Genomic DNA, 25,213 nt, shown 5'->3' with positions numbered 1-25,213 from the left:
GGCGGTTTATGTGCCGTTGAAAAGAGGAGAAAGAGCTTCAAAATGGTATGCATCTTTCCATAGTTGCTTGTATTACACAGGACTACTTTTCCCCAAAGTCGGCAGCTGAATGGAGCTGCAGACTTTGGGGGAAAAAGTCGTCCTGTGTAATACAAGTAACTATGGAAAGATGCATAACATTTTGAAGGTCTTTCTCCTCTTTCCAACGACACAAACTGCCACCCTACGCCTTTTAATTTTCGCGTTTTCGATTGCGAAAATAGCGAAAATTAAAAGGCGTAGGGCGGCGGGTTATATATTGTTGGAAAGAGGAGTAAGAGCTTCAAAATAGTATGCATCTTTCCGTAGTTACTGCACTGCTCGGAGTCCCTTTAAGCCATAGACCCTGAACAAGCATTCCGATCAGATACCGATGATAAATCTGACAAGTTCAGCTGCATGCTTGTTTCAGGTGTGTGATTCAGAAACTACTGCAGCCTGAAGATTAAAAGGACTGCCAGGCAACTGGTATTGTTTAAAGTGGACCTGAACTCTTGCATAGTACAGAAGAAAAACAGAGAAATCCACCCTGTATGTATTGAAAGTACAAGATGTAATTTGATCTCTTCCGTGTCACATGACTTCCACGGCAGAGATGGCAGATAAGCTCATTTGAAAGCACAGGTTAACAATAGGTTTGCTTACATGAATCAAGAAGTAGAATCTGTGCAGATTTTAGGATTTGTAACAGCCGTAACAAAGAAATGTTTTTGTTTAAAGGTTTTTATGCTGTTGTGCATTTTTTAGTGCAGAGAAGACGTTCTGAGTTCAGGTCAACTTTAAAAGGAAATAAATATGGCAGCCTAAATAGGACTCACAACTCTGGTTCCGTTTAAAGGGACTCAGAGAGGAGTCATACTGCCTTTTTTTTTTTTTTTTTTACCCGGGGCTTCTTCCAGTCCCATAAGCATGGATGTGTCCCTCACAGTCCTCCTTAGTGCAGAAGGCCCCAGCTGACGTCACTCAGTCAGACTGAGTCCAACTGAGCCGCATACCGGGGATTGACTGCGGCTGAACGGTGGACGGCGAGGGACACATCCATGCTTATGGGACTGGAGGAAGCCCTGAAACACTGTATGAATCATCTCCAAGTCTCTGAGGACTAGAGAATTTTTTTTGCACAAAACAAGCAGGTGAAAGCTGACTGGGTCACAGCAATCACGGGGTCAGGAGCAAATGAAATTAGCTCCTGGCTGAGATATAGAGCTCTGCTGTCAGTGTGACAGCAGAGCGAGTGGTTTGCAGCATCAGTGCAAACAACAAAAGCGGCGTGTGGATAAACAGAGGTTGAGATCTATGCCCTGGCAGGTATAAATGGACATAAACGGGGTATAGATTTATAGATTTCAACTATTTATAACTAAACCAGTCTTACCCAATGCCAATATTGTCAGACAAAAGGTTTTACCTTATGTTGGTACTGCAGTTAAATACTTTAGGCACATATCGATTCCACCAGTTTGCCCGGTGTAACCAATTTAGTACATGTAAAAAGGAAAGAAGCACAGTATTACACACCGAATAATGCCAAAATGCAAAAAGTTTGTCTTCCAGTATCTGAACTGGTTCAGCCTTCATAGATATACAAAGACAAACTCAATAAAATCCAATAGAATCCACTCATATTACGATTTGTGGAAACTAATCAAACATGCACACACTGCTGGTTAGCAGGTCACAAAATGTTCAACACAGCCCACAACATATACCTTCTGTACATATAACCCATTCACACCAGACCAAGCATTATGGGTACCCATATATAAAAGACAGAAATTAAAAATTGATGAGTTGCTTTACTGAACCTATGCATGCAGATAGGTTCTTAAAAGGGCATATTTACTTTCATCTGTCCTTTCTTTATGGGTACCTGGAATGAGTGATCTGGTGTGAATGAGTTATACACATAAAAAGGTATATGTTGAGGGCTGTGTTGAATATTGTGACCAGCTAACCAGCACAGTGTGCATGTAGGACTAGGCTCCCCAAATCATAATATGAGGGGATTCCAATGGATTTAATTCAATTTGTATTTGCATATCTGTAAAGGCTGCATCATTTCAGACAAAGTTTTTGCATTTTAGTATTTCAGTGCGTAATACCGTGCTTCTTTCCTTTTAACACAGACTTAAACTAGCCTGGGCTGGAAGCAATTAAACAAATCAAAGGCTGTGATTGTCTTTTGTAGAGCTCCTGTAAACTGTAGAAGAAAACAATTCAATCTTCATTCACGAAACAGAAGCCCCATGATGCTTTACCCCACGCGTATAACTGCTCACACCACCAAGATTGCGTGGCAGCAAATAAAATGGGGAGGGCATATAACAGTAATAAATGCTGCTTGGCATACTTCATTACTGGTAAGTTGAAAGGTACCTGAATAGAACATTTTCTTCTCAGTTAAAATATTTGGATGAGTTCATAGATGCAACTGGAAAATCTTACCGCTACCCGTGGATTCTGTCCCTTCCTGTGCATGTTAGAAAAGCTTTTAAATAGTTGCAGTCACATCTTGTATTCGGAAGGAGCAAGTTTCCTTTGCGCATGCATTAATTCGTGAAACATGTACGCCCAGTTACAGGAGTCACATGATGAACATCTTTTCTTTGTGCACAAGTGACGCACTGTACTCGGGAAGCAGTTTGTGAATTTGCATATATGGCCAGTGCACACCAAAAACCTCTAGCAGATCCGCAAAACGCTAGAGGTCTTTGAAGCAGATTTTCAGAGCGATTCTAGGCATGTTTAGAGAGATTTGCTAAATATGCCTAGCATTTTCTGGAGCGTTTTTGTGTAGCAGATGTCATAATTTGTTACAGTAAAGCTGTTACTGAACAGCTTCTGTAACAAACGCTTGGAAAACCGCTCTGATCTAGTTTTCAGAGTGGTTTTCCACTTTCCTATACTTAACATTGAGGCAGAAACGCCTCAGAAATAAAAAAAAAAAATTGCTGCAGGACAGGAGTTTGCATTTGGGGGAAAAAAAACGAACCACTCTGGTGTGCACCATTCCATTCACTTTCATTAGCCAAGCGGGTGTCCCCCTGCAAGAGTTAAAAAAAACGCTTCAGAACCGCTCTGGTGTGCACCAGCCCATACAAAGTAGAATAACATAAGCTCACATTAAAACCAAACTACCTACTAACAAGCAATGCATTGGAAGCACTCTTCTGTTTCAGACAAGAAAACCAGTTGATAGACCCAAAGATCTTTTAAATACCAAGGCCATTATAGAACGATCATTCCACCTCTTCAGAAACATACGCATTGTAGGTATGGAAATACAACAGGCCAATATTTAGAGGGCCGGTGTAAAAGCATACCTCTGTCTGATTTGGTCTAGCTTTGATGGGTCTGAAATGATTACTTGCACTCCAAGCTTCATTTTTGTTTTCTGCAGGCTGAAGTCTAGACAAGCAATTTTTGCATTTGTAATCCTCTTATTCATCCCTGAAAAGAAAAACATAAGTGTGGTAATTCAAATCATGAAAAATCTGTGTCAAATATTTTGCACTATTCTGTAGTTATCTAGAAAATATAAATTGTTACACATGATATAAAAGCATAAACACTAATCAATAATCAGTGCAAGTCATATACATACAGTATATCTTTTCCCCTTGGCTAATGTAATTTAAAAGATCACTGAACAGCCTAATCTACCTTAAAACATGAATTTTGAACATGCGAGAAAATAGCAAGAGCTGGGTCTCTTTAAAAGTTGCAGCTGTTGTCAAAGATGCTGGATCCTTAAGGTGCATACACACATCAGACTATAATCTTTGGAAACTGAAAGATCACAGACCAATCTTACCACCCTCCATGTAGTATGAGAGCCATACTCTACACAGTCTTTTCTATGGAGCTGAACTCCACATCAGAAAAAAATCTTGGCAAGATGCTGCACACACAGATTCTGTACAGACACAAAAGATCAGTATCTGCAAAAGATCTGTTCCTGCCAAAAATCCATTCCTGCAAATTGCAATGATAGTCTATGAGATCTGCAGATCATCATATACACATGATTTAACTGACATTCATCTGCAGATCAGATCCACCAGGATGGATTTTCAGATCTGCGGATGATTGCTTGATCTGCAGATGAATGTCAGTTAAATCATGTGTATATGATGATCTGCAGATCTCATAGACTATCATTGCAATTTGCAGGAATGGATTTTTGGCAGGAACAGATCTTTTGTGTCTGTACAGCATCTGTGTGTGCAGCATCTTGCAAAGATTTTTTTCTGATGTGGAGTTCAGCTCCATAGAAAATACTGTATAGAGTATGGCTCTCATACTACATGAAGGGTGGTAAGATTGGTCTGTGATCTTTCAGTTTCCAAAAGACCATAGTCTGATGTGTGTATGCACCTTAAGACTCTACTGCTGGCTTCTGGATTGGACATATTGGCCCACATGCTATTCACTTTTTCTCCTGACTTATCTTCTATGATAATTTTTAATCTTCTCTTCTATCGACAAATTGTGAAAAGATCACCTAGAAGAAAACAAGTGCGTACAAACATCTAATTTTATGCCAGATTGTCGTTCAAACCGGACGGTTGAACGACTTGTCACTCAAACAAAAAGTTGTTCTGACTCCTTGTACACACAGACGGCAAAACGTTTGAAATGCAAATTACAGCTAATTTAAATGTCGTTTGACTGGTCAATGGACCGGATAGAACAATGGACCAGATCAAATGACTTGTTGTTTGAATGTCTATTAGTGTCAAAGTAATAGACTTTCAAACAAGTCGTTTGTACACAAGTACGGACCTGTCGTTTGAAAGACAGTCCATGGATCCACCGAGCGGATCAAAACTGCTGATATTAGTCTAACGATCGAATGTACACACATCCAAATGACCAGTTTGAACAAGTCGTTCAGAAATATCAAACATGTGTACGTACCTTTAGGCTAGTGACACACCAGGACGTTGCATTTAGGGGACGTTATAGGGCAAATAACGTGCCCCTAACGCAACGCCTGGTGCTCTCTGGTGTGGACGGAGTGAGCCGCGTTGTGCAGCTCACTCTGGCGTCCGTGATGCGTACTCTTGGACAAATGCGGCATCACGTGGTCCCGCCAGGCCAATCGCCGCATAGAGCGGCCGCTCCAGGAAGTAAACACTGCATGTCACTGAGTGCAGTGAATATTAATTAGCCATGTGCCCGGCCGCTCTCCCCAACATGACTGAGCATGTGCAAACAGTCCAACGCGGCTTAGCCGCCTAGAACGCACAGCATGCAGCACTTTGCTGCGTTACAATGTAACACAACGTGGGCAGTGTGAACAGCCCACTTGTGTTACATTGCTGTGCGTTGGGGGAGCGTGGCAGGCTGCACTAACGTGCGCCTGTAACGTCCCTGTGTGCAAGAAGCCTCAGAGAAAGTGAATTGCATATGGGCCACTGGCACCTAAATTCCATGTTAATTCACTCCTACCTGACTAAGGAGTTTACCTGATAAAAAAACAAAACAAAACAAAAACATTTCCCCCTCTCCCGACAGGAACGGACTACTCTTTTTCCTCGGAAAAAATGAGCCTCATCACTGCCAGGTTGTGATTTTTGGCTGGAGATGGGCTTTAAATTCTGACAAGAGATTTAGTTTGCAGTGATGGAAAAGTGTTCCCTCATTGTGGGGAGTAGTGAAAATGTGAGGTTAGAGAGCAGCTTTATTTTGACCCAATGTTAAGTGCATATGACTGCTACTAAAACCTTGGGGGGAAAAAAAAATAAAGTGGGATTTACTGATTTCAAAACAGTCACAGCTAAAAGGTGACGGGTTAAACGATACAAAAGCTACCATCTGGTTGCATTACAAAGCAGTTGTTGAGCAGTCTGTGTGTAAGGGCCTCAGCTGGTGTTGCTTAGCTGGAAGGGGGGAAAAAAAAACAAAAAAAAAAACAACTGTGTTGGAGGAATGTTGCCTACCACTTGACTACAACTAGTCTGTTAGAATAGAAGGATTTGGCACTTGGCATTGAAGAATAAACTGTATGTATTGGATAGGGTTATTCAAAAGTGGACACGAGCAATTCAGGAGTTCTATGTTCAATCAAGATTGTAACCAGGACATTATAGGGGCCAGCTCTGACAACAAAGCTCAAAAGTTAGAGAACGGCAGAAAAATTTAACCACTTCACCTCCCTTGCTACGCTTATCTACTCCCCACAAAACTTTACTTGAAGCTCAGGGGAGTAGATAGGCATACTTGTGGTAAACAGTGTGCTGTATGCCCAATAAGCTATCTGATTATGTATATAGGGTATCATTTTAACCGTGACAAGTGAGAGAATAGATTTTGTGTTGTTTGACAACTGAGGACTAAGTCATGTGATTTTTTTTACCGGAAAACTGAATGAAAAGCAATAAAACTGTTATTTTCATGTACTCTATACCCCTAAATAAATACTTGTAAAAAAAAACCAAAAGTGACAGCATTGAAAAGAGAATGCATAGTTACCCTAGGGACTTCGCTTTTAAAATATGTATGCCATGAGAGTGTATTACTGTTAATCATGAAGATAAGGGCTTTTAATTACTGAGAGTACAATGAGAAAACAAAAAACACAAACCAGAAACTAATATATTATCGCCATACATTGTACTAGGAACATTATTTAAATGTTGAGATAACCAGGACAAATTAGCAAATACAATGTGTGGGTTTTACCTATGGTAACATTGTTTATTTGAAAACTATAGTGCATGGAAATGGAGAAAGTGTATTTTTTCTCATTTTTCCCTTTAATATGCACAGATAATAGCATAATTACTAAAAGCAAATATCACCCTCACAAAGCATAATTTGTGGCAAAAAAAACAAGATATAGATCATTTACATCTGATGAGTAGCAATAAAGTTATTGGTGAATGAATGGGAGGAGCGCTGAAATGTGAAAATTGCTCTGGTTTTTAAGCAAAAACCCTGTGGTGCTGAAGTGGTTAAAGCCTTAGGTTCTTGACTCCTGGTATTAATTCACCCCCAGCATTAATTGGTTAGGAATAGACTGGTGGCATCCAAATGATTTTGGACAGTTTCTCAACTGAAATTATGATTCAATAGGTTGGAAAATTTATTTGTAGGCAGGCGGGGAGAAGCAGTGGAGGATCAATACCTGCATAATTGCACAGGTACTGTGCTTGCAGTTCAAAAGAATCTTGATAGCTGATGAATTTTATGGAGATGCAGCATAGTGTAGGGATCAATCACTGTTTGATCAATTGAAGTGGCAAAAAAAACAAACAAAAAAACAAAACAAAAAACAACAAAAAAAAAAACCACAGGACCTTTAGTGGGTACATTGAATGGCCGGTACTCCTAAGTACTACTAAACAGCTACTAGGAATGTGAATCTCCAGTACTTGAACAAAATAAAAATTATCTGGTAATGTACTTGGAAAAGGGGTCTTTAAAACAGACCTGAACTCAGAACGTCCTCTTAAACAGAAAACATTTCTTTGTTGCAGGCAGCTGAAACAAATCCTAAAATAAATCTGCACTGCTTCTACTTCCTGATTCATGGAAGCAGACATATTGTTAATCTCCTGTGCTTTCAAATGAGCTTACCTGCCATCTCTGCCATGGCAGTCAGGTGACACGGGGAGATCAAATTACAACTTGTCGTTAGTCACAAATGAGGGGGAATTAAACAGGCTAAACTCTCTATGGGATGGTGCACACCGAGCGCCTTTTTCAGCGTTTCTGCAGCCGCTTGCGGCTGCGGATCCGCTTGGTCAATGTAGCTCAATGGGGTGGTTCACACCAGAGCGGGAGGCGTTTTGCAGAAACGCATCCTCCCGGGGTGAGGCATTTTTTGGATTGTGGATGCGTTTCTGCCTCAATGTTAAGTATAGGAAAAACGCAAACCGCTCTGAAAAACGCCAGTTCAGAGCGGTTTTGCAGGCGTTTTTGTTACAGAAGCTGTTCAGTAACAGCTTTACTGTAACAATATCTGAAATCTACTACACCAAAAACACTTCACAAAACCGCAAAATGCTAGCTGAAACGCTACAGAAAAATAACAAAAAGCGTTTCAAAATCTGCTAACATTTTGCGGATCTGCTAGCGGGTTTTGGTGTGCACCAGGCCTAAATACATACAGGGTGCATTTCTCAATGTATTTCTTCAGTCCTGTGCAAGAGTTCAGGTCCACCTTAAAGGGAACCCGAGATGGGGGATTGCCATTAATCACCTTAGCGGTATGAACAAGCTCAGCTTGTCCATTACCGCTGCGGTGGATTGCTCAGCCCCTGGTGGGTCTTTGACAATTTAAAAAAAACAAAAAAAAACACGCAGCTAGCACTTTGCTAGCTGCGTGTTTAACTCGATCGCCGCGAAAGAGGGCCCCCCCAGACCCATTGCGCAGCCTGGCCCATCACCGCCAGGCTGCGCTAAGGGGTGGATCGGGACTCCCCCGATGTCAATGACGTCATTCCGATAGTGGCCATGGTGACGAGGGAAGCCCTAACAGGAAATCCCGTTCAGAGAGGGATTTCCTGTTGGGTATGATCGCCGGCGGCGATCGGAGGGTTGCCGCAGGGAGGGGCGAATCATGTAGCTAGCGCTAGGCTGGCTACATGATAATAAAAAAAAAAAGTGAAAAAACCCACCCGCGTCCGAGCGCCGCTAAACAATCAAACGCCAGGGTGGTTAAAATATACATACCTGGGGCTTCCTCCAGCCCCCTCTGGCTTGACTGCTCCCACTGTGTCCTCTTCTTCCTGTCCATTCACCCGCAACTGCACATATGTAGCCCGGCCGCAATCACATCACCTGGAGCTTTCTGCGCCTGCACAGGTGCAGAACGCTTCCAGCGACAAGAGCGAGACAGGGGAGCGGCGCCAGGCTGGACTGCACATGCGCCAACTGATATTCTGGTGCCAGTAGCTAGTGAACGGAGAGGGAGAAAAGGACGCCGTGGAAGCGATCAGGCCGGAGGGGGCTGGAGGAAGTCCCAGGTATGTATATTTTGATTGTTATCCTCCATCTCTGGTACACTAACTTTAGACTAAGAAATGTAAGAGGAGCTGAGCGGCCAAACTTCAGAAAGACAAGGTTTCCTATTGACACTTCAACTTGGTAAGTCCTAAATGTTTTTCTTCTTCATTACAATATTATGTGGTAATCTGAACAGTAACTACATTACTTAGTGTCACATGATGATATGGATAAAAAGGTAGGTAATTTTTTGTTTACAAAATTTATATTTACCTTGCGAGCCTACGATGCAGTTAAGAGCATAACCGTTCACTAGAATACTCTCCTTCTGGCTTCGCCCATGAGCTTTCAAGACATTGATGGAGTTAATGGGATATCGAGCCTGACCTTTGGGATCCACATACTTCACTGCAAGTGCAGCATCAACAACCATTGAGGCAAAAAAGTCACTGTCACTGAGCAGAGAGTCAAGGTGAAATCAAAATCAAAAAGAACCTAAAACATACAGAAATGTGGACTTTCTGGTGTTATAATTTCTTTCTTTCTGTATTATTATGGTTGAAAAGTCACTGAAGCTAGGCTGGGATTTATCTCACATGAGCCTATAGGCACATATCCTGGCACCTTAGACTTTACCCTCCATGAACCTACAAACCCCCAAACTGCACCGTAAGTGTGCTGGCTGGCCCAGCTGTCACCACTTCTTTACTTCCCCTGCCCAACACAGGTAGCTACAGGTGCCTCTTAGTATTAAATAGCCAGAAGTACCCTCAACATTAAGTAGCTAGAGGTGCCCCCAAATATTAGGAAACTACAGAAACGTCAGTATTAAGTATATAGGTTCCTGTCTGACTGAAGGGAGATCTTGGCACTGGAATGCCGAGAGCAGGGTGACTAACTTCCCATTTATTATTTAATTACTTAATAAGACTCTGCATAGGGTAGGAGGGAGATGTGTTCAGGGATTGAGCCGCCTTTCCATCATCAGGCGCCTGTAGGCATGTGCCTACAGTGCCTTATGGTATATCTAGTCCTGATTGAAGCAATTTAATACATCTTTATAAAGTCATGTAAGGTACCAGTTCCTTTTTCTGAATGCATGTATTAGTGCATCTTGTATTTTTAGATATACAGGGTGGCACATTTAAAACCAGCCCCAGGTAGATGCTGGCTTGTCCCTGTGTTATCTCTCACTCCCTACTTTATCTTCGGCTTTGTTGCAGCTGGTGCGGCCAGAATTTGCCGCCATATGAAAATGTTACTCCTACCCAGGCTACTTACTCAATTTGCTTTTCCTGTTGCCACTCAGCGAAAGCAGGTCATGCACGAATACTCTAAGTGCCGCAATGCTTGTATTTTTTCCCTACAGGTGTTATTTTAAGCAAAAATAAACCAAACAATGCATATGCCATAAAGTTAGTTCTGAAATTAAACAATACAGCTCACATAACTTGTAAATTTCCTTTACTGCAGCAGTGTGGGTGGAGGACATGTACATATCAGAAAAAAAGGGCTCAGAGCAAGAGTTGTCAATAAGAGATACACTACAGTCTGACGGCTGGTTCACATTGGGCGCTTTACCGCGATCGTGTTTGCCTCCACGATTTGGCAGCCAAAATCTTGCGATTTGCCGCGTTCAATAAAACGAGAATCAGAGCAATCGCCCCCGAAACACTGCATGCAGCATGTTTGTGATTAATCGAAATCGCAACTGCTGCAGTGTGAATGTATCCATAGTGATACATTGCAGCAGTGCTTTGCCGATCGCCAGCGATCATAAAAGCACTGAAGAATCGCCCCAGTGTGAACCAGCCAAGACTGCAGACAAGCTGGCATTTAATGAGCTGAATTCTTAGCTCTTGCAATGGAAAAAAGGGGTTGGGAATGACACACAGCCTGGTTGATAAAGAAGGACTGATACTGCACACACGTTTATCTGATCATGTTACAGGTCACTTCAGGTGTCCTAGCTGACATGACTGCTCCGGAGCATTACAGTACAGTGTTCTCCCCAGAATTTGTTTCCAGCCGGGTGGCATGAAAAAGTAGCCGAGTGGGGCGAGATGAAAATGCAGGGCAACTCTGCTTACAGCATAGGAGGAGGTGAGGAGCTGAGCCGATGACAGCCGGGTGATCACCAAATCTAGCCGGGTGGAGCACTCGGCTAAAACAACCTGGGGAGAACACTGCAGTATAATTGTTCTCTGGAGGGATAATATACATGTCTATAGTTTGTAAGTAAGATGCTACTCCTCACACCCACTTTACTTCTGGTTATTCATTTATTTTAGAGTGTGATTAGCAGGATCGCAGAATTTACTGGGGCTGACAGCGGATCAATGGAAGGGACGGGAGATCTTAAAGACTAGGGGGGCAGGAAGATGCCTAAGGTTAAGTAAAATTATGTTGCTTTGTACATTACATAGTATTTCACAGAAATTCTCCAATTTGGATCTGCTTCATTTACATTTTTAATTGGTTCCTAATAAAAGTAAAGGATACACTCCGATAATTTTAGAAGACATTGATGTCTTAGCAGCATTAAGAAGACACTCTTTCCCAAGTTCATCAGTGTTGATTGTGAGATTTTCATTTATGTATCTGACTGCTTCCCTTTTGAAAAATAAAAAAAAGGGGGAGCAGTTTTAAACAAGTAGACAAAAACACACACACACACACACACACACACACACACACACACACACACACACACACACACACACACACACACACACACACACACACACAGATGTCAATATTCCCAAAGTATGATGCACGCTAGTAAGTCCATCTTCAGTCTAACCATGCAATTTGTTATTACAGCGTATTTATAAAGCACTGACATCTTTCTAGCACTTCACAGAGAACATAGTTTGTGAGCTCCACTGACAGTGACATGACTAATCCCCACTGTAGACAGTCTAATGTCGGACTCCAAGGCCATTGTTTATCTTAAGAGAATCTGTATTAAAAAAAAATAATCACACAAAAGTAAACATACCAGTGCGTTAGGGGACATCTATTACCCTGTCACAATATCGCCACTCCCCGCCGCATTAAAAGTGGTTAAAAACAGTTTTAAAAAGTTTTTTTTATAAACAAACAAAATGGCCACCAAAACAGGAAGTAGGTTGATGTTCAGCATGTCCACACATAGAAAATACATCCATACACAAGCAGGCTGTATACACCCTTCCTTTTGTATCTCAAGAGATCATTGTGTGTTTCTTTCCCCCTTCTGCTCTCATGCACTGAAGTTTCAGGCTGCTCTTTTCTTCTTGCAAACAGCTTTGCCCTTGTCTGTAATCCTCAGTATGTGAAAGCCCAGCCAGTTTAGAGGACGATTTATCCAGCTTGTAAAAGATAAGAGAGAAGAGAGAAGCTGCCCTAATCTAAATAATACACAGGCAGTGTGCAGAGAGGGGCCTGGAGGGGAGAGATTCATCACAGAACCACAACACTGAAGAACTTGGCAGCCTTCCAGACACAGGCTAACAAGTCTGACAAGGGAAAGATACATTGATTTATTACAGAGACTGTTATAGTAGAAAATGCTGTAGTAAGCCAGAACACATTAGAATAGCTTTTGGAACTTGTAGGATGATAAAAAAAACAGGATGCAATTTTTGTTACGGAGTCTCTTTAACATAGCATGGCAAGGCAAGTTAAGAGCGTTGTCTACCTGCCACTGTGGTGCTCATGGAATTAAGATTCTTAGTACAAAAAAAAATAAAAAAAAAAAACTTAAAAAAAAAAAAATTGTATAATAGGTTCCCAGATTCCCCACTTTTTTTGTACTAGAATGCCTTTATAGTAAACTCAAAGGGACCAGCAAAAGTAGTTTATTATACAAGAATTGTAGTATATCAGAATTAGTCATACATTGCATATTTATACAGATGCATTTACTGGGATCTAAAGACTGAGATTACTACATCCAGAGGTTTACTATATCAGAGTTTACTATAACAAGATTCTACTGTAGTGCCAAAAATGGTTAATCATCAGCATTTTTCCTCTGTTCCACACTGGTTAAAAAAAATTAATAAATGGCGGGCACATTTGGGGGAAGCAGGCATTCACATAAGGGGGAAGGATATTCGCCAGAACCTCATACATGTGCCTCAATCTTGCTTCTTTGTGTGTCACAGATGAAGTAGTTCAAAGCAGTTGCAATGGCTATCATTCATAAAAGTGTGTTCGGTAAAAAAAAAAAAAATCTGGGCGGGAAAATACCGCATTCGGTATTTCAGACCTTTGTGTGCTAATTCATAAACATTTTCACAGCTGCCTTTGAAGTTTGGCAAATTACCGCAGCCCATTGAGCGGTACAGCAGAAGTTTGGTTATCTCTCGTTACAAGCTGTAATTATGATTCCCTGCACAGACTCACAGACTGACTCACTGCACAGATTCACACAGACACTTATCGTCTCCTCCAAGCAAGCTATATTCTCCGTCCCAATACCGCCTGCTCTAATCTTTATGAATTGACATAAAGGCCTGGAACACACCAGAGGAGTTTTTCTGAGCGTTTTGAGTTTTTAAATCTGCTGCTAATGTTATCCTATGTGTCTGTGCACACTGGAGCAATGAGGTTTTGTAAAAAACCCCATAGCATTACATTGGGAAGAGCTTTTAGAGGTTTCAAAAGCTATTCCCAATGTAATGCTATGGTTTTTTTTTACAAAACCTCATCGCTCCAGTGTGCACAGACACATAGGATAACATTAGCAGCAGATTTAAAAACTCAAAACGCTCAGAAAAACTCCTCTGGTGTGTTCCAGGCCTTAGTGACATGCGTTGAGATAATCACCACACAAGGCGGTAATTTATCCCACTGCTCGGTAATTTGAACTTTTCCTGCGGTAACCGCTTTTATGAATTTACATTTTGCTAAGTGCTCGGTAAAGTCAGCTGTTTTCAGCATTACCACATGCCACAATGCATGCTGGGACAGTTTACAACACCGCGGCTGCTTTGAACTGTGGTTCTGCGGTTCACAAAAGATAGAGGCGGGTGTATAGACTGCTGTGTAGAGAGCAATCTCCCCCTCCTTAAGTAAATGCCCCCTCCCCCCCCCAAAGACCATTTACAAGCTTTTCTTTAATTTCTTATTCATATACTAGGGTCCCTTTAATATAGGTATGCTGAAGGACCAGATTCTGGTCTGAAAAATAAACTGTTTCCCTGATAAAACTATAACACGTAAATAACATGTGAGTAAGTATATATTGCCACGGAGCTTCCCTTCCTGCATTTGTCTAGTACAGGCTCTCAACCAGGGTTTCTTGTGTATTCTGCAGGGGTTCCTTGGCATTTCCCCCCATAGTGGGGATAAGTATGATAGAGCACATTATAATAGGGGGTACTGTAAAAAGCACTAAATTGGGGGTCAGAATTATAATGGAGAACACAGACTAACCAGCAAGCTCATGGTGACCCAGAACTCAGAACAAGCAGATACACTGCATTCCAGCGGTTCTGGAAGTGTGTTTAGCTTCTAAGGGTAACAATGGTTAATTTGCATATATTCAGCAGTAATGCACTGGGAGACATCTCAAGCTCACTCCAACCTGAATTATCGCAAATTCTTTCTGTTTTAAGAAAGCAAACTTCTGTTTCTATAATGAGAACATTATTAACCACTTTACCCCCCCAGTGCTAAATTTCTCCGTCCCTCTGCGCACTGCTTCACCCCCAGGGACGGAGAAAGGCGCACTTATTTGTTTACTGGCTGGGAGTGGGCTGGGACCTCGCGCGCACACTCCAGCCAGCCAGCACAGCAGGTGACTAATTGGATGTTAGGAACAAGCGTTCCTAAATCCAATTAGACGCGCCGATTGCGGACACAATGGAGACTGCTTCAAACAGAAGCAGTCTCCATTGATAACAAATAAATGTAAACAAACGTGCAGCGCGCGATCGCGCGCCCCCGCCCCCGCTCTGCAGTGCAATGATTGGTTATGGGGACCCCAGTCCCCAATAACCAATCATATCACAGTAAAAAAATGAATGGAAGCAGCGCTGCAATGTACAAATTGCGCTGGTGCTTCAGGGGTAAAACCCCTCCGTTGTGAAGTGGTTAAAAAAGCACTAGAATAAGGAGACAGTATAATGAGTGAGTGTAATAAGGGCTAGTGAAATAAACAGCCACACCTACTTTTAAAGACCATGTCTCCAGCAAAACAAAAGCAGGGACTCATCAAGATCTAAAAGTTATTTGCAGGGTTCCTCCATGGTAAAAAAAAAAGGTTAAGAAAGGCTGGTTTAGTAATTAGTTTACCTGTCTGAATCACTGTGGATAAAGTGCATTCAAACTGCAGTACCCATAAAATTGGCCACCACTCAAGTTTCTGTTTAAAAGTTTAGTTTAGATCAACAACCTGAAAGTGGAGGATTATATTCCCAAACCTTGTGGGCTATTCTATTACAAGGATTATTTGGGTATTTCAGGGTGAGCGCTGTAATAACAGCGCAGGAGATTTGGGCGCAGGCGGCGCCACCGTAGGCCGTAATAGGAATGATTTAGGAATTATGGCTATAGCGGCACACAGTCAGTAACTTCAGCGCCGTCAACAGCTGCTTTTAAAACAATGTTTGCCTTCCAGTCATAGCTGGAAGCCGTATTACATTATTGCCCACTATCCACGTGGACCTAGAGGGGGAATAGTATTTAACGCCACCAGGAACTTGTGCAGCAAAAGGATAAGCCATATACCAGCTGTATCCTGCGCCCAAGTCTCTCGGTGGCCAGTTCATAAGTATACATTCCAGGGATGGTGAGATAGAAGTACAGCTAGCTTGGCCAAACCTAAGTTCAAGTCTAGAGAAAGGAGAGAGCAATCTTAGTTTATGCACACACTAGATTGAAGTAGCTCAAAAAGATAATATAAACAACGGGTCACTCAAATTTGATGTCAAAATTAATTGATTAACCTTTTTTAGTTATTTTAAGTGGGCCATCTGGCAGATCACTTTGGGAGATAATAGTTAACCGACAGGGTGTACAAAGCTTGTTAGATTTACAAAAATATATCTGCTTAGTGCAGCTGCACGGAAAGAAGGAAGAGCATAGCATATTTGCCATCGTTTTCACTCTTTTCTTCAATAGTCAGTAGCAGTCTCTGTGAACATCAATAACTTGAAAGTGTCTGCCCTCTATTGGTGACCTGACATTCATTGTTTCAAGTGACTTTCATCTAGTGATATGCGTAGCTTCAGATAAACTCTAGTTATAGAGGCTGTAATTTGGCATCAGGAAACCAGAACTTTCAGAACACAATTGCATGACCTAATTAAAGTACATCTAATGTTACTAGGCTCAGCCTCACTGAAAGCTTTACATTCTTTTTTTCTGGAAATATGGCAAGCATGCTGTCTCTGTGTCTGTTGCAGAGCTTTACCCTCTTAAGAAAGGTCTTCAGATGGACTGCAAACAAAAGACCTAAAAAGGGCTCGTAGCCTTTCCACACTAGCCACCGTTCTATAGCGAAAAAGTGCCCCTAGGGGGTATTAACATTGGGAGGGGGAGCCTCTCGATCCAGAACAGGCTTCCCTTGCCCTCCTGTGTAGCCCTGTTCCAGTGCACTGCCTCCGTACTGCTTGGTTTTCTTCTGGAAAAGCCAGGCATGATTGGGCCCTCGCTACTGCACAGTAGCACAGACCCGATCAGGCTCAGCTAGCTCCACCAGGGCATATGCCAGTGCTCATGCACAGGGAAGCCCCAAAATATTAAAATGTATTAATACAAAACAGATCATGACATGCATAAAATAGAGTACAAGGCTGCGCACTTGCAAGCAAGACGATATCCTCCAATGATGGATGTGGGGTGAATTTTCTGTTTCACCAGTTCATCTGCATTTTTCAGCAACTCCGCTGCAATAATGACCTGTGTGAAAAAAATAGAAATTTAACAAACAAACAGATAATGAGTTCACTGGGGACGCAGCATTACCTCAGGGTTACCTGCCTATGTCACAAGCAAAGCACTTTCAAGAACAAAAAAAAAAAATTTTTTTTTAAAATTGAACACTAGCAGTGTTAAAATCAAGAAATGCCTCAAACAGGGAGAAACCAGCCATTTAAATAATGCCTTAAGTGTAGGCTGTAAGACAAATCTTGAATGTACTTAATCTGCATAACCCTTCTTTGATGTAGCAACAGCCAGTTGAAGTGGGCAGAGCCATCTATATTCAGTAAGGTGGCCTACTAAGTGCATCCTAGGGGCTGCATCTCTCAAGCACTCAAGGTGCGTACACACATGCGACTATAGTCGTTTGTAACAATCGTTCCCCAATCTTTACCAACGACGATCATTACAAAAAACGAACCACCGACTATTAAGGCAAACGACGAACGAGCCAAATCGCTACAAAAGAAAGTTCTGTCTCGGCGGATTTTAACCAACGACGATCGTTTGCAAAAGTAGTACATCGTTGGAAACGATCGTTCGTACTAGGCTTGACATGCGCATTTCACTATTTCTCCATGGAACTTCTCATTTTTATGCGCAGGCGCAATAGTTGCTTTCTGTGATGTAACGTTCGTTCTAACGATCAGATCGTTACACACCTTTTAAAACTACCTTTACTTAGGTCGTTCTTTCATCAATTAAAAGTTCGTTCGTCGTTCTTAACGAACGATCGTTGTCGCATGTGTGTACGTAGCATTAGAGTCTGACAGGAGAAAAGCGCTATACAGAAGTTCGTTCCTTCTGACAAGATGGTAAATACCAATGGCTCTGGCTTGAATGCAAATTTAATGCAAATTGTATGCAACTTCCTAATTTCTTATTCTTTTGCATGTTTGTCACACTTAAATGTTTCTGCTCATCAAAAACCGTTAACTATTAGTCAAAGATAACATAATTGAACACAAAATGCAGTTTTAAATGATGGTTTTTATTATTTAGTGAGAAAAAAAACCTCAAAACCTACATGGCCCTGTGTGAAAAAGAAATTGCCCCCTGAACCTAATAACTGGTTGGGCCACCCTTAGCAGCAATAACTGCAATCAAGCGTTTGCGATAACTTGCAACCAGTCTTTTACAGCTCTCTGGAGGAATTTTGGCCCACTCATCTTTGCAGAATTGTTGTAATTGAGCTTTATTTGAGAGTTTTCTAGCATGAACCGCTTTTTTAGGGTCATGCCACAACATCTCAACAGGATTCAGGTCAGGATTTTGACTAGGCCACTCCAAAGTCTTCATTTTGTTTTTCTTCAGCCATACAGAGGTGGATTTGCTGGTGTGTTTTGGGTCATTGTCCTGCTGCAGCACCCAAAATCGCTTCAGCTTGAGTTGACGAAACAGATAGCCGGACATTCTCCTTCAGGATTTTTTGGTAGACAGTAGAATTCATGGTTCCATCTATGAGGGCTGGAACCCACAGGAGCGCTTTTGGCAGCACTGCGATACGCTAGCAGTTTGCCAAAACGCTGGGCTAATGTTAATGGATGGGGCAACTTCCACAGGAGGGTTTGCGTTTCTCAGAAACGCAAACGCAGGACGTGCAGCATTTTGGGAGCGTTAGCGCTTCAATGTAAAGTATTGAACCGCTAGCGGAAACGCTCAGCAAAACCTAAACTGAGCGGTTTTGCTAGCGTTTTGCGGTTCAGCACACTAACAAAATGAAAAATAATTCACAGGACCAATCAGGATAAAAACGCAAAACGCTAGGCACCCGCTGTGGAAAAAAATACAATGTTGCAAAACACGACCAAAAACGCACATGAATCCGCTTGCAAACCGCTCAGACAAAACGCTAGCGGTTGCGTTTGCGCTTTTCAGTGGGTTCCAGGCCTGACAGCAAGCCTTCCAGGTCCTGAAGCAGCAAAACAACCCCAGACCATCACAATACCACCACCATATTTTACTATCGGTATGATGTTCTTTTGCTGAAATGCTGTGTTACTTTTACGCCAGATGTAACGGGACAAGCACCTTCCAAAAAGTTTGTTTGTCTCGTCGGTCCACAAGGTATTTTCCCAAAAGTCTTGGCAATCATTGAGATGTTTTTTAGCAAAATTGAGACGAGCCTTAATGTTCATTTTGCTTAAAAGTGGTTTGCGCCTTGGATATCTGCCATGCATGCCGGTTTTGCCCAGTCTCTTTCTTATGGTGGAGTCGTGAACACTGACCTTAATTGAGGCAAGTGAGGCCTGCAGTTCTTTAGATGTTGTCCTGGGGTCTTTTGTGGCCTCTTGGAGTTTTCTCTGCAGTCTTGGGGTAATTTTGGGCAGCTGGCCACTCCTGGGGAGGTTCATCACAGTTCCATGTTTTTGCCATTTGTGGATAATGGCTCTCACTGTGGTTCGCGGGAGTCCAAAAGCTTTGGAAATTGCTTTATAACCTTCACCAGACTGATAGATCTCAATTACTTTTGTTCTCATTTGTTCCTGAATTTCTTTGGATCTTGGCATGATGTCTAGCTTTTGAGGCGCTTTTGGTCTTCTTCTCTGTGTCAGATAGCTCCTATTTAAGTGATTTCTTGATTGAAACAGGTGTGGCAGTAATCAGGCCTGGGGGTGACTACAGAAATTGAACTCGGGTGTGATAAATTGAACTCAGGTGTGATATTTTTTTAACAAGGGGGGCAATCACTTTTTCACACAGGACCATGTAGATTTGGAGGTTTTTTTCTCACTAAATAAAAACCATCATTTAAAACTGCATTGTGTGTTCAATTATGTTATCTTTGACTAATAGTTAACGGTTTTTGATGAGCAGAAACATTTAAAGAGAACCAGAGATGAAGCACCCTCATGTATTTTATTACATTTATCAGTGGGAACATGACAGTAAACACCTACCCTGCTTTTAGTTTTATTCTTCTCAGTCTAATCTATCGGTTATCAACTGTGATAAGAATCCACCAACTATTCAGTAGAGGTTTGACCTGGAATCATTATAGCTGAGTCACTCTTCTGTGGAGTCTTTTCAAGCTAAAGCCTTCCCCCTCCTGGCTCAAATTTCATGCTTTACATACTGAGAGCTGTGATGAGATGGGAGGGGCTGCTACTGCAGGAAAAATCTCTTTCTAACAGACAAGTGTGGCTGTGTGATCTGTGTGCTCTGTCTGTGCAGCCAGTCATCGTTATTATCTACTGTATGCAGTTTCATTACTATGAGAGACACTTCCTACAGGCAGCCACAAAGCATACCAGAATATGAAGTTGAAAGCACACAGATGAAAGCCTACAGCAGCCCCTGTTGTCTATAGTCTCATATAGCCTAGACAGCACATCCAGAACACCTCATAACCTGGAAACAGAAGGAATATGAGCCGGCGGCCATATTGGATATTTCCTGGAGCAATAATGGATAAAAAGCACTCAAAAAGGCACACCAGAGTGGCGAAATTATCGGGTAGAACATTTATTCTTTACAAGCCATCAACTGATATGTTTATTTTGTGTGAATCGTTCATCTCTGATTCCCTTTAAGTGTGACAAACATGCAAAAGAATAAGAAATCAGGAAGGGGGCAAATAGTTTTTCACATCACTGTACATATAATTCTCATTTAAATCTACTTTCGGACAGTTACATTACTCATTTTAAAAAGGGACCTCAACTAAGTAAATTTAAGCCAACACATTATTTTGGACGAAGTGGCTAAAGGCCAATTGGGTTACACTGGATTGTGCAATGAATAAAAACATAAGGAATTTAAACCCTTTAGAAATCAGTTAATCCATTTCAAAAGCTTTTAATTTTGCCAATTCTCTAGTTATTTCTCCTATTGCTGTCAATGTCCCTGTTGTGAGCAGCATATTTCTCACATCCTGTCCTGGTCAAACTCATGAATAGCAGGACATGGGGGAAACACCTGTAGAGAGGAGACGAGACAAACCTTTTTTTCCTTTCTCTGATTTATTGGGAAAGACTTTCCTTTCAGTCTCTAACCTGGTTCTACCACGGGGAGTCAAGGAGAGACCCCTTGACCATGTAGACAGCTGACCAAGCTTTCAATCCTTCACCAATCTACCTAAAGCTAACCAAAACAATTTTCCTAGACTCATGTTTTTTGGCCAGTTGATGAAGTATACTCACGACTGATGTTGTCCCATCTCCTACTTCATTGTCTTGAAGTTCAGCCAGTTCACAAAGCACTTTGGCAGCTGGGTGTTCTACTTCCAGCAACTTCAGAATGGTTGCCCCATCATTGGTAATAGTTACATCCTATTAAAAAATATAAATAAAAAAACATGAAATATCATTTGAAAACAAGTACAGTATCCTCAAAGTATGTGGAAATTATAACATATGCATACATTAGTCCAAGATATTGCAGCATCACCAAAAACTTCATTGGAAGACCTTTTTTCCGTTTCTCATTATTTAAAGAGGAGCTGTTAGGTATAAGGTCTCAGAGAAAATAAACACATATATCAGTAGCTAAAGATTGGCTGTACTTACATTACATATGCATTTCACTGTCCACGTTTGGATTTCACAGAATTTGTATATAGTATATGCAGAGAATGATGCTCCTGACAGCCCATGGCAGGTTCCATGTTTGTGAAGCCAAATGTGTCGTCATGTCCTGCCTGCTTCTGATCACAGAACAGCTTGTACAGAATAACACAGTGTGCAGTGAATATTAATGAGCCATGTGGCTAGGAACAATAGCGGACTCCTGCAGAGTAATCTTCCCCGAGATTTATCTGTGCTGTGAGTTTAGAAGCTGCTGAAACTTGATCCCGTCTTCTCCTTAGCAGCCGAGGGGAGGGCCCCAGAATGCTTTGCAGTATGGAATGCGGCTTGCGTCCTCCTTAGGAGCTTAGCTTTGGTGATAAGCACACATTAAATGTAAGAGAGATTTTTATCTTTAGTAATGTCTTTTGGCTTCTGTCTAAACTGTTTAACACAGGAGAATAGAGGTTTAAATTAGCTTCTGCAGCCTGACAGTTACTCTTTAAGTAGCTGGATAGTGAATGGTTAAGGGCTCTGCCTCTGACACGGGAGACCTGGGTTCAAATCTCGGTTCTACCTGTTCAGTAAGCCAGCACCTATTCAGTAGGAGACCTTAGGCAAGTCTCCCTAACACTGCTACTGCCTATAGAGCGCGTCCTAGTGGCTGCAGCTCTGGCGCTTCGAGTCAGCCAGGAGAAAAGCGCTATATAAGTGTTTGTCTTTTTAAGGATAAAGGGAGGAAGAATATTTAAAAATAATGGAAGTTGACAAAAGCTTGTAATAAAAAATTTTTACAAAAAAAAAACAAAAAAAAAAAAACAACCCTTTGGGGGATACTTACCTCAGGAGGGGGAAGCCTCTGGATCCCGACGACGTTTCCCCCATCCTGGAAATCCAAACAGCGCAAAGAAATATCTACCATGATCATGCACAGTAGCGGCTCTTCATTCGGGCTAAGGCGGAATTAGCCGAGCCCGATCGCATCTGCTCTATTGTGCGGTCTCAAGTCCTTTGCGCCTGCGCAGTAGAGTGAATCGATCAGGGTCGGCTATTTCCGCCTTAGCCCGAACGACGAGCCGCTACTGTGCCTGCATAGGATCGCAGTAGATAATTATTGCCCTGCCTGCGCAGTGTTTGTCAGGCTTTGTGGAGGAAGTTTTGGGGGAGCCAGCGCTGGATATCTCTCAGGCTACAGAGGACAGGGAAGCCTCATCGGGACCCTGAGGCTTTCCCCTCCTGAGGTAAGTATCTCTTGTAAGTGCATCTTTTATTTATTTAGTATTTTTTTAAGATTGTCTGCATCATTCTGCTGTTACCATTATATTACTTATCTGCATTACCCTGCACTGCCCTATTGAGTATTCAAATAAACTTTATTCTCATAAAAAAACTGTTTATACTAGCAACCTATGGGATAACAAAAACAAAAAAAACAAACAAAAAACATTTTCCTATGGTAAGTGTTCTGTTATTTCATATAGGGGAAGATTAGATTACATCTCCCCCTTCAGACAATACCAGATGTTAGTGTATCCCATTAGCATAGCCACTAATTCAACAGAATGAAGAGTGGTACTAAAATGGGAAGTCAAAACACGGTTTAATTGCAACATTAGCCTGTAAGATCTTGTCCACACTATGGGCACTTTCATTTTTTTAAAGCGCTGGTAATTTTTAAAAAGCGCTTGTGTAAGCACTCATCGGTCATGTAAGTGTTCTCACATGACCAATGAGCTTTCTTTCTGAGCACAAACGTGGGCCCTGCACCATTTCCTGAGCGTTTGTGCTTCAATGTAAGGTATAGGAAAATTGCCAAGCACTCTAAAAGCAATTTTGAGTGCTTTTGCTCACAATGTATATTACATTCAGTTCCAGGTCAAAGAGTTCACTTCCTGATGGTCTTCAGGAAGAAAACTCAAATTGTGTGAGAAAAAAGCACCTTAAAAAAAGCGCTTCCAAAAATGCAGAGAAAAGCGCTTAGCGATTGTGCTGGCAATTTATAATGTGAACAAGCCCTTAAAGCAGTGATCTATGACGCCACCATATCATATGGAGAAACAGGTTTGGTTTTCAGGACATGTATTTGATTGTTAAGAATTTCATAGCAAACCAAAATGCTAGTTCTAAAGGTAGCCATAAACTGTACCATTTTTTGGCCCAATTAAATGTCCAATTTGACTTCAGTCAGAGCACCTGATCTGCACGTTGGTTTAGGGTCTATGGCTAAATTTATTAGAGGCAGAAGATCAGCAGGATAGTCAGGCAATTTGCATTGTTGAAATGGAAATAAACATGTCAGCTTCCACATCCCTTTCACTTAAGGAAAAAAAAATAAAATCTGATATTTATCTCAGTAGGAGGGAGGCCTCTGGATGGTCTTGAGGCTTCCCTGGTCTTCCTTCAACCCTTTCTTCCTACACTGTTTAGGATATTGAACATTGTCAAATATTGCTTGCATCCGCCTCCACAAAAAAAAAAAAAAAAAAAGTGCAGTGAGTGCGCAGGCACAAAGTATGGCTTCCGCCTGTGCAGTAACACAGAGCTGCTGATGCATGGCTTTTTCATCCACGCATGAGTGGCTTTGTGCTACTGCACAGGCCCAAACGCTACTGGTGCCTGCACAGTTTCACCGCGATTGTTCATGGAGGGGAGCGCAGCCAGAGGCTTCCTTCTACAGTGATAAGTATCTGCCTTTTTTCAGGTTTACTTTATAGGACACATCCGAGTTAGAAAAAAAAAAAAAATTGCCACAAGACCCATTTACCTGGGGCTTCCTCCAGCCCCTGCCAGCCTATCTGCCCCTCGCTGCAGCTTCACTCCCAGCTGGTGTACCCTTTGTTGCTGATGTATTCTGTGCCACGTGAGCGCGATCTAAAAAATTACCCACAGCAGACTGCCAAATGACATCTGCACATTGTTAGCACCAGATAAAAAAGTGACCATTAACCGAATAAACAAATACATTCAATGCTTACCCCAATGTCATCCACCAACATTTTATCCAGGCCAACAGGACCAAGAGAGCTTTTCACGATATTAGCAATGGATGCTGCTGCCATAACTGAAAATAAAATACAAGACGAAAGTTAAACTTCCAAAATGTGACTGGTTAAATTAAGAAAATGGCTCATTACATGTCAAATAATAAAAAAAAAATAATAAACCTATTCAGATTGACCTTTTTAAGGTGTGTACACGCCTGTTATTAAAGTCGCCTGTTGGAGATCAGGACCTTCTGCCTTTGGGCGACATCGCCAGGCCAGGCTGCACAGACGTTAGTTACCTGTGTAGCCGACAACAAGCCAATCATTGGAGACAATCAATGGGAGTTCAAATCAGTTGTTTAGTGATTGGATGTGTTGAGTACTAGGCCACAGTGGCCAGATCTCAGTATACAGATATTCAAAGTAGAGGTGGGAAGAACTATTTAGTAATTTTCTTTTTAAATAAACCTGTGTCAAGCACTAGCGTTGCATTGCTAAAATCGCTGAGGCCTCTTGCACACTATGGGCTCGATTCACAAAAGCGTGATAACTACTATCACAGCAGTTATCACGCGATCTGCCGTGCACAGCGGTTTGCACGCGATCACATGAGTTTCACATGCGTGATCACGCACAAACGCTCTTTTATCACTTGGAGTAATCCTTTATGCGCGCAAAGCGCCACGCGCAGCAGATCACGTGATAATTGCTGTGACAGCAGTTATCACGCTTTTGTGGATAGAGCCCTACATGCCATTCCGATTGCAATTTTTAATTGATTCTCACATGCGATTCCGATTTCCAATTTTTAATCGG

The 25,213-nt window shown here is 41.8% G+C and overlaps 1 protein-coding gene and 1 non-coding gene across 2 annotated transcripts in view; both read right to left on the bottom strand.

Moving 5' to 3' along the window:
- TCP1 (t-complex 1) overlaps nucleotides 1–25,213 on the bottom strand; it is a 43,319-nt gene that overhangs the window by 14,362 nt on the left and 3,744 nt on the right. Inside the window, exons 2-7 of the mRNA XM_068232028.1 lie at nucleotides 24,389–24,474; nucleotides 21,051–21,179; nucleotides 16,790–16,887; nucleotides 11,497–11,607; nucleotides 9,268–9,449; nucleotides 3,363–3,489 (exon numbers count right to left, since the gene is read on the bottom strand). Coding sequence (XP_068088129.1) covers nucleotides 3,363–3,489; nucleotides 9,268–9,449; nucleotides 11,497–11,607; nucleotides 16,790–16,887; nucleotides 21,051–21,179; nucleotides 24,389–24,474 — 733 coding nt within the window. The remainder of the gene's footprint in view (nucleotides 1–3,362; nucleotides 3,490–9,267; nucleotides 9,450–11,496; nucleotides 11,608–16,789; nucleotides 16,888–21,050; nucleotides 21,180–24,388; nucleotides 24,475–25,213) is intronic.
- On the bottom strand, nucleotides 22,868–23,001 carry LOC137505480 (small nucleolar RNA SNORA29). The gene has a single exon (XR_011020091.1). It is a non-coding gene; the product is annotated as a small nucleolar RNA SNORA29 (small nucleolar RNA).

Source organism: Hyperolius riggenbachi, chromosome 4 (genome assembly GCF_040937935.1).
Source record: "Hyperolius riggenbachi isolate aHypRig1 chromosome 4, aHypRig1.pri, whole genome shotgun sequence".
In the NCBI taxonomy this organism is placed as follows: domain Eukaryota; kingdom Metazoa; phylum Chordata; class Amphibia; order Anura; family Hyperoliidae; genus Hyperolius; species Hyperolius riggenbachi.
This window is presented reverse-complemented; position numbering and strand designations above follow the sequence as displayed.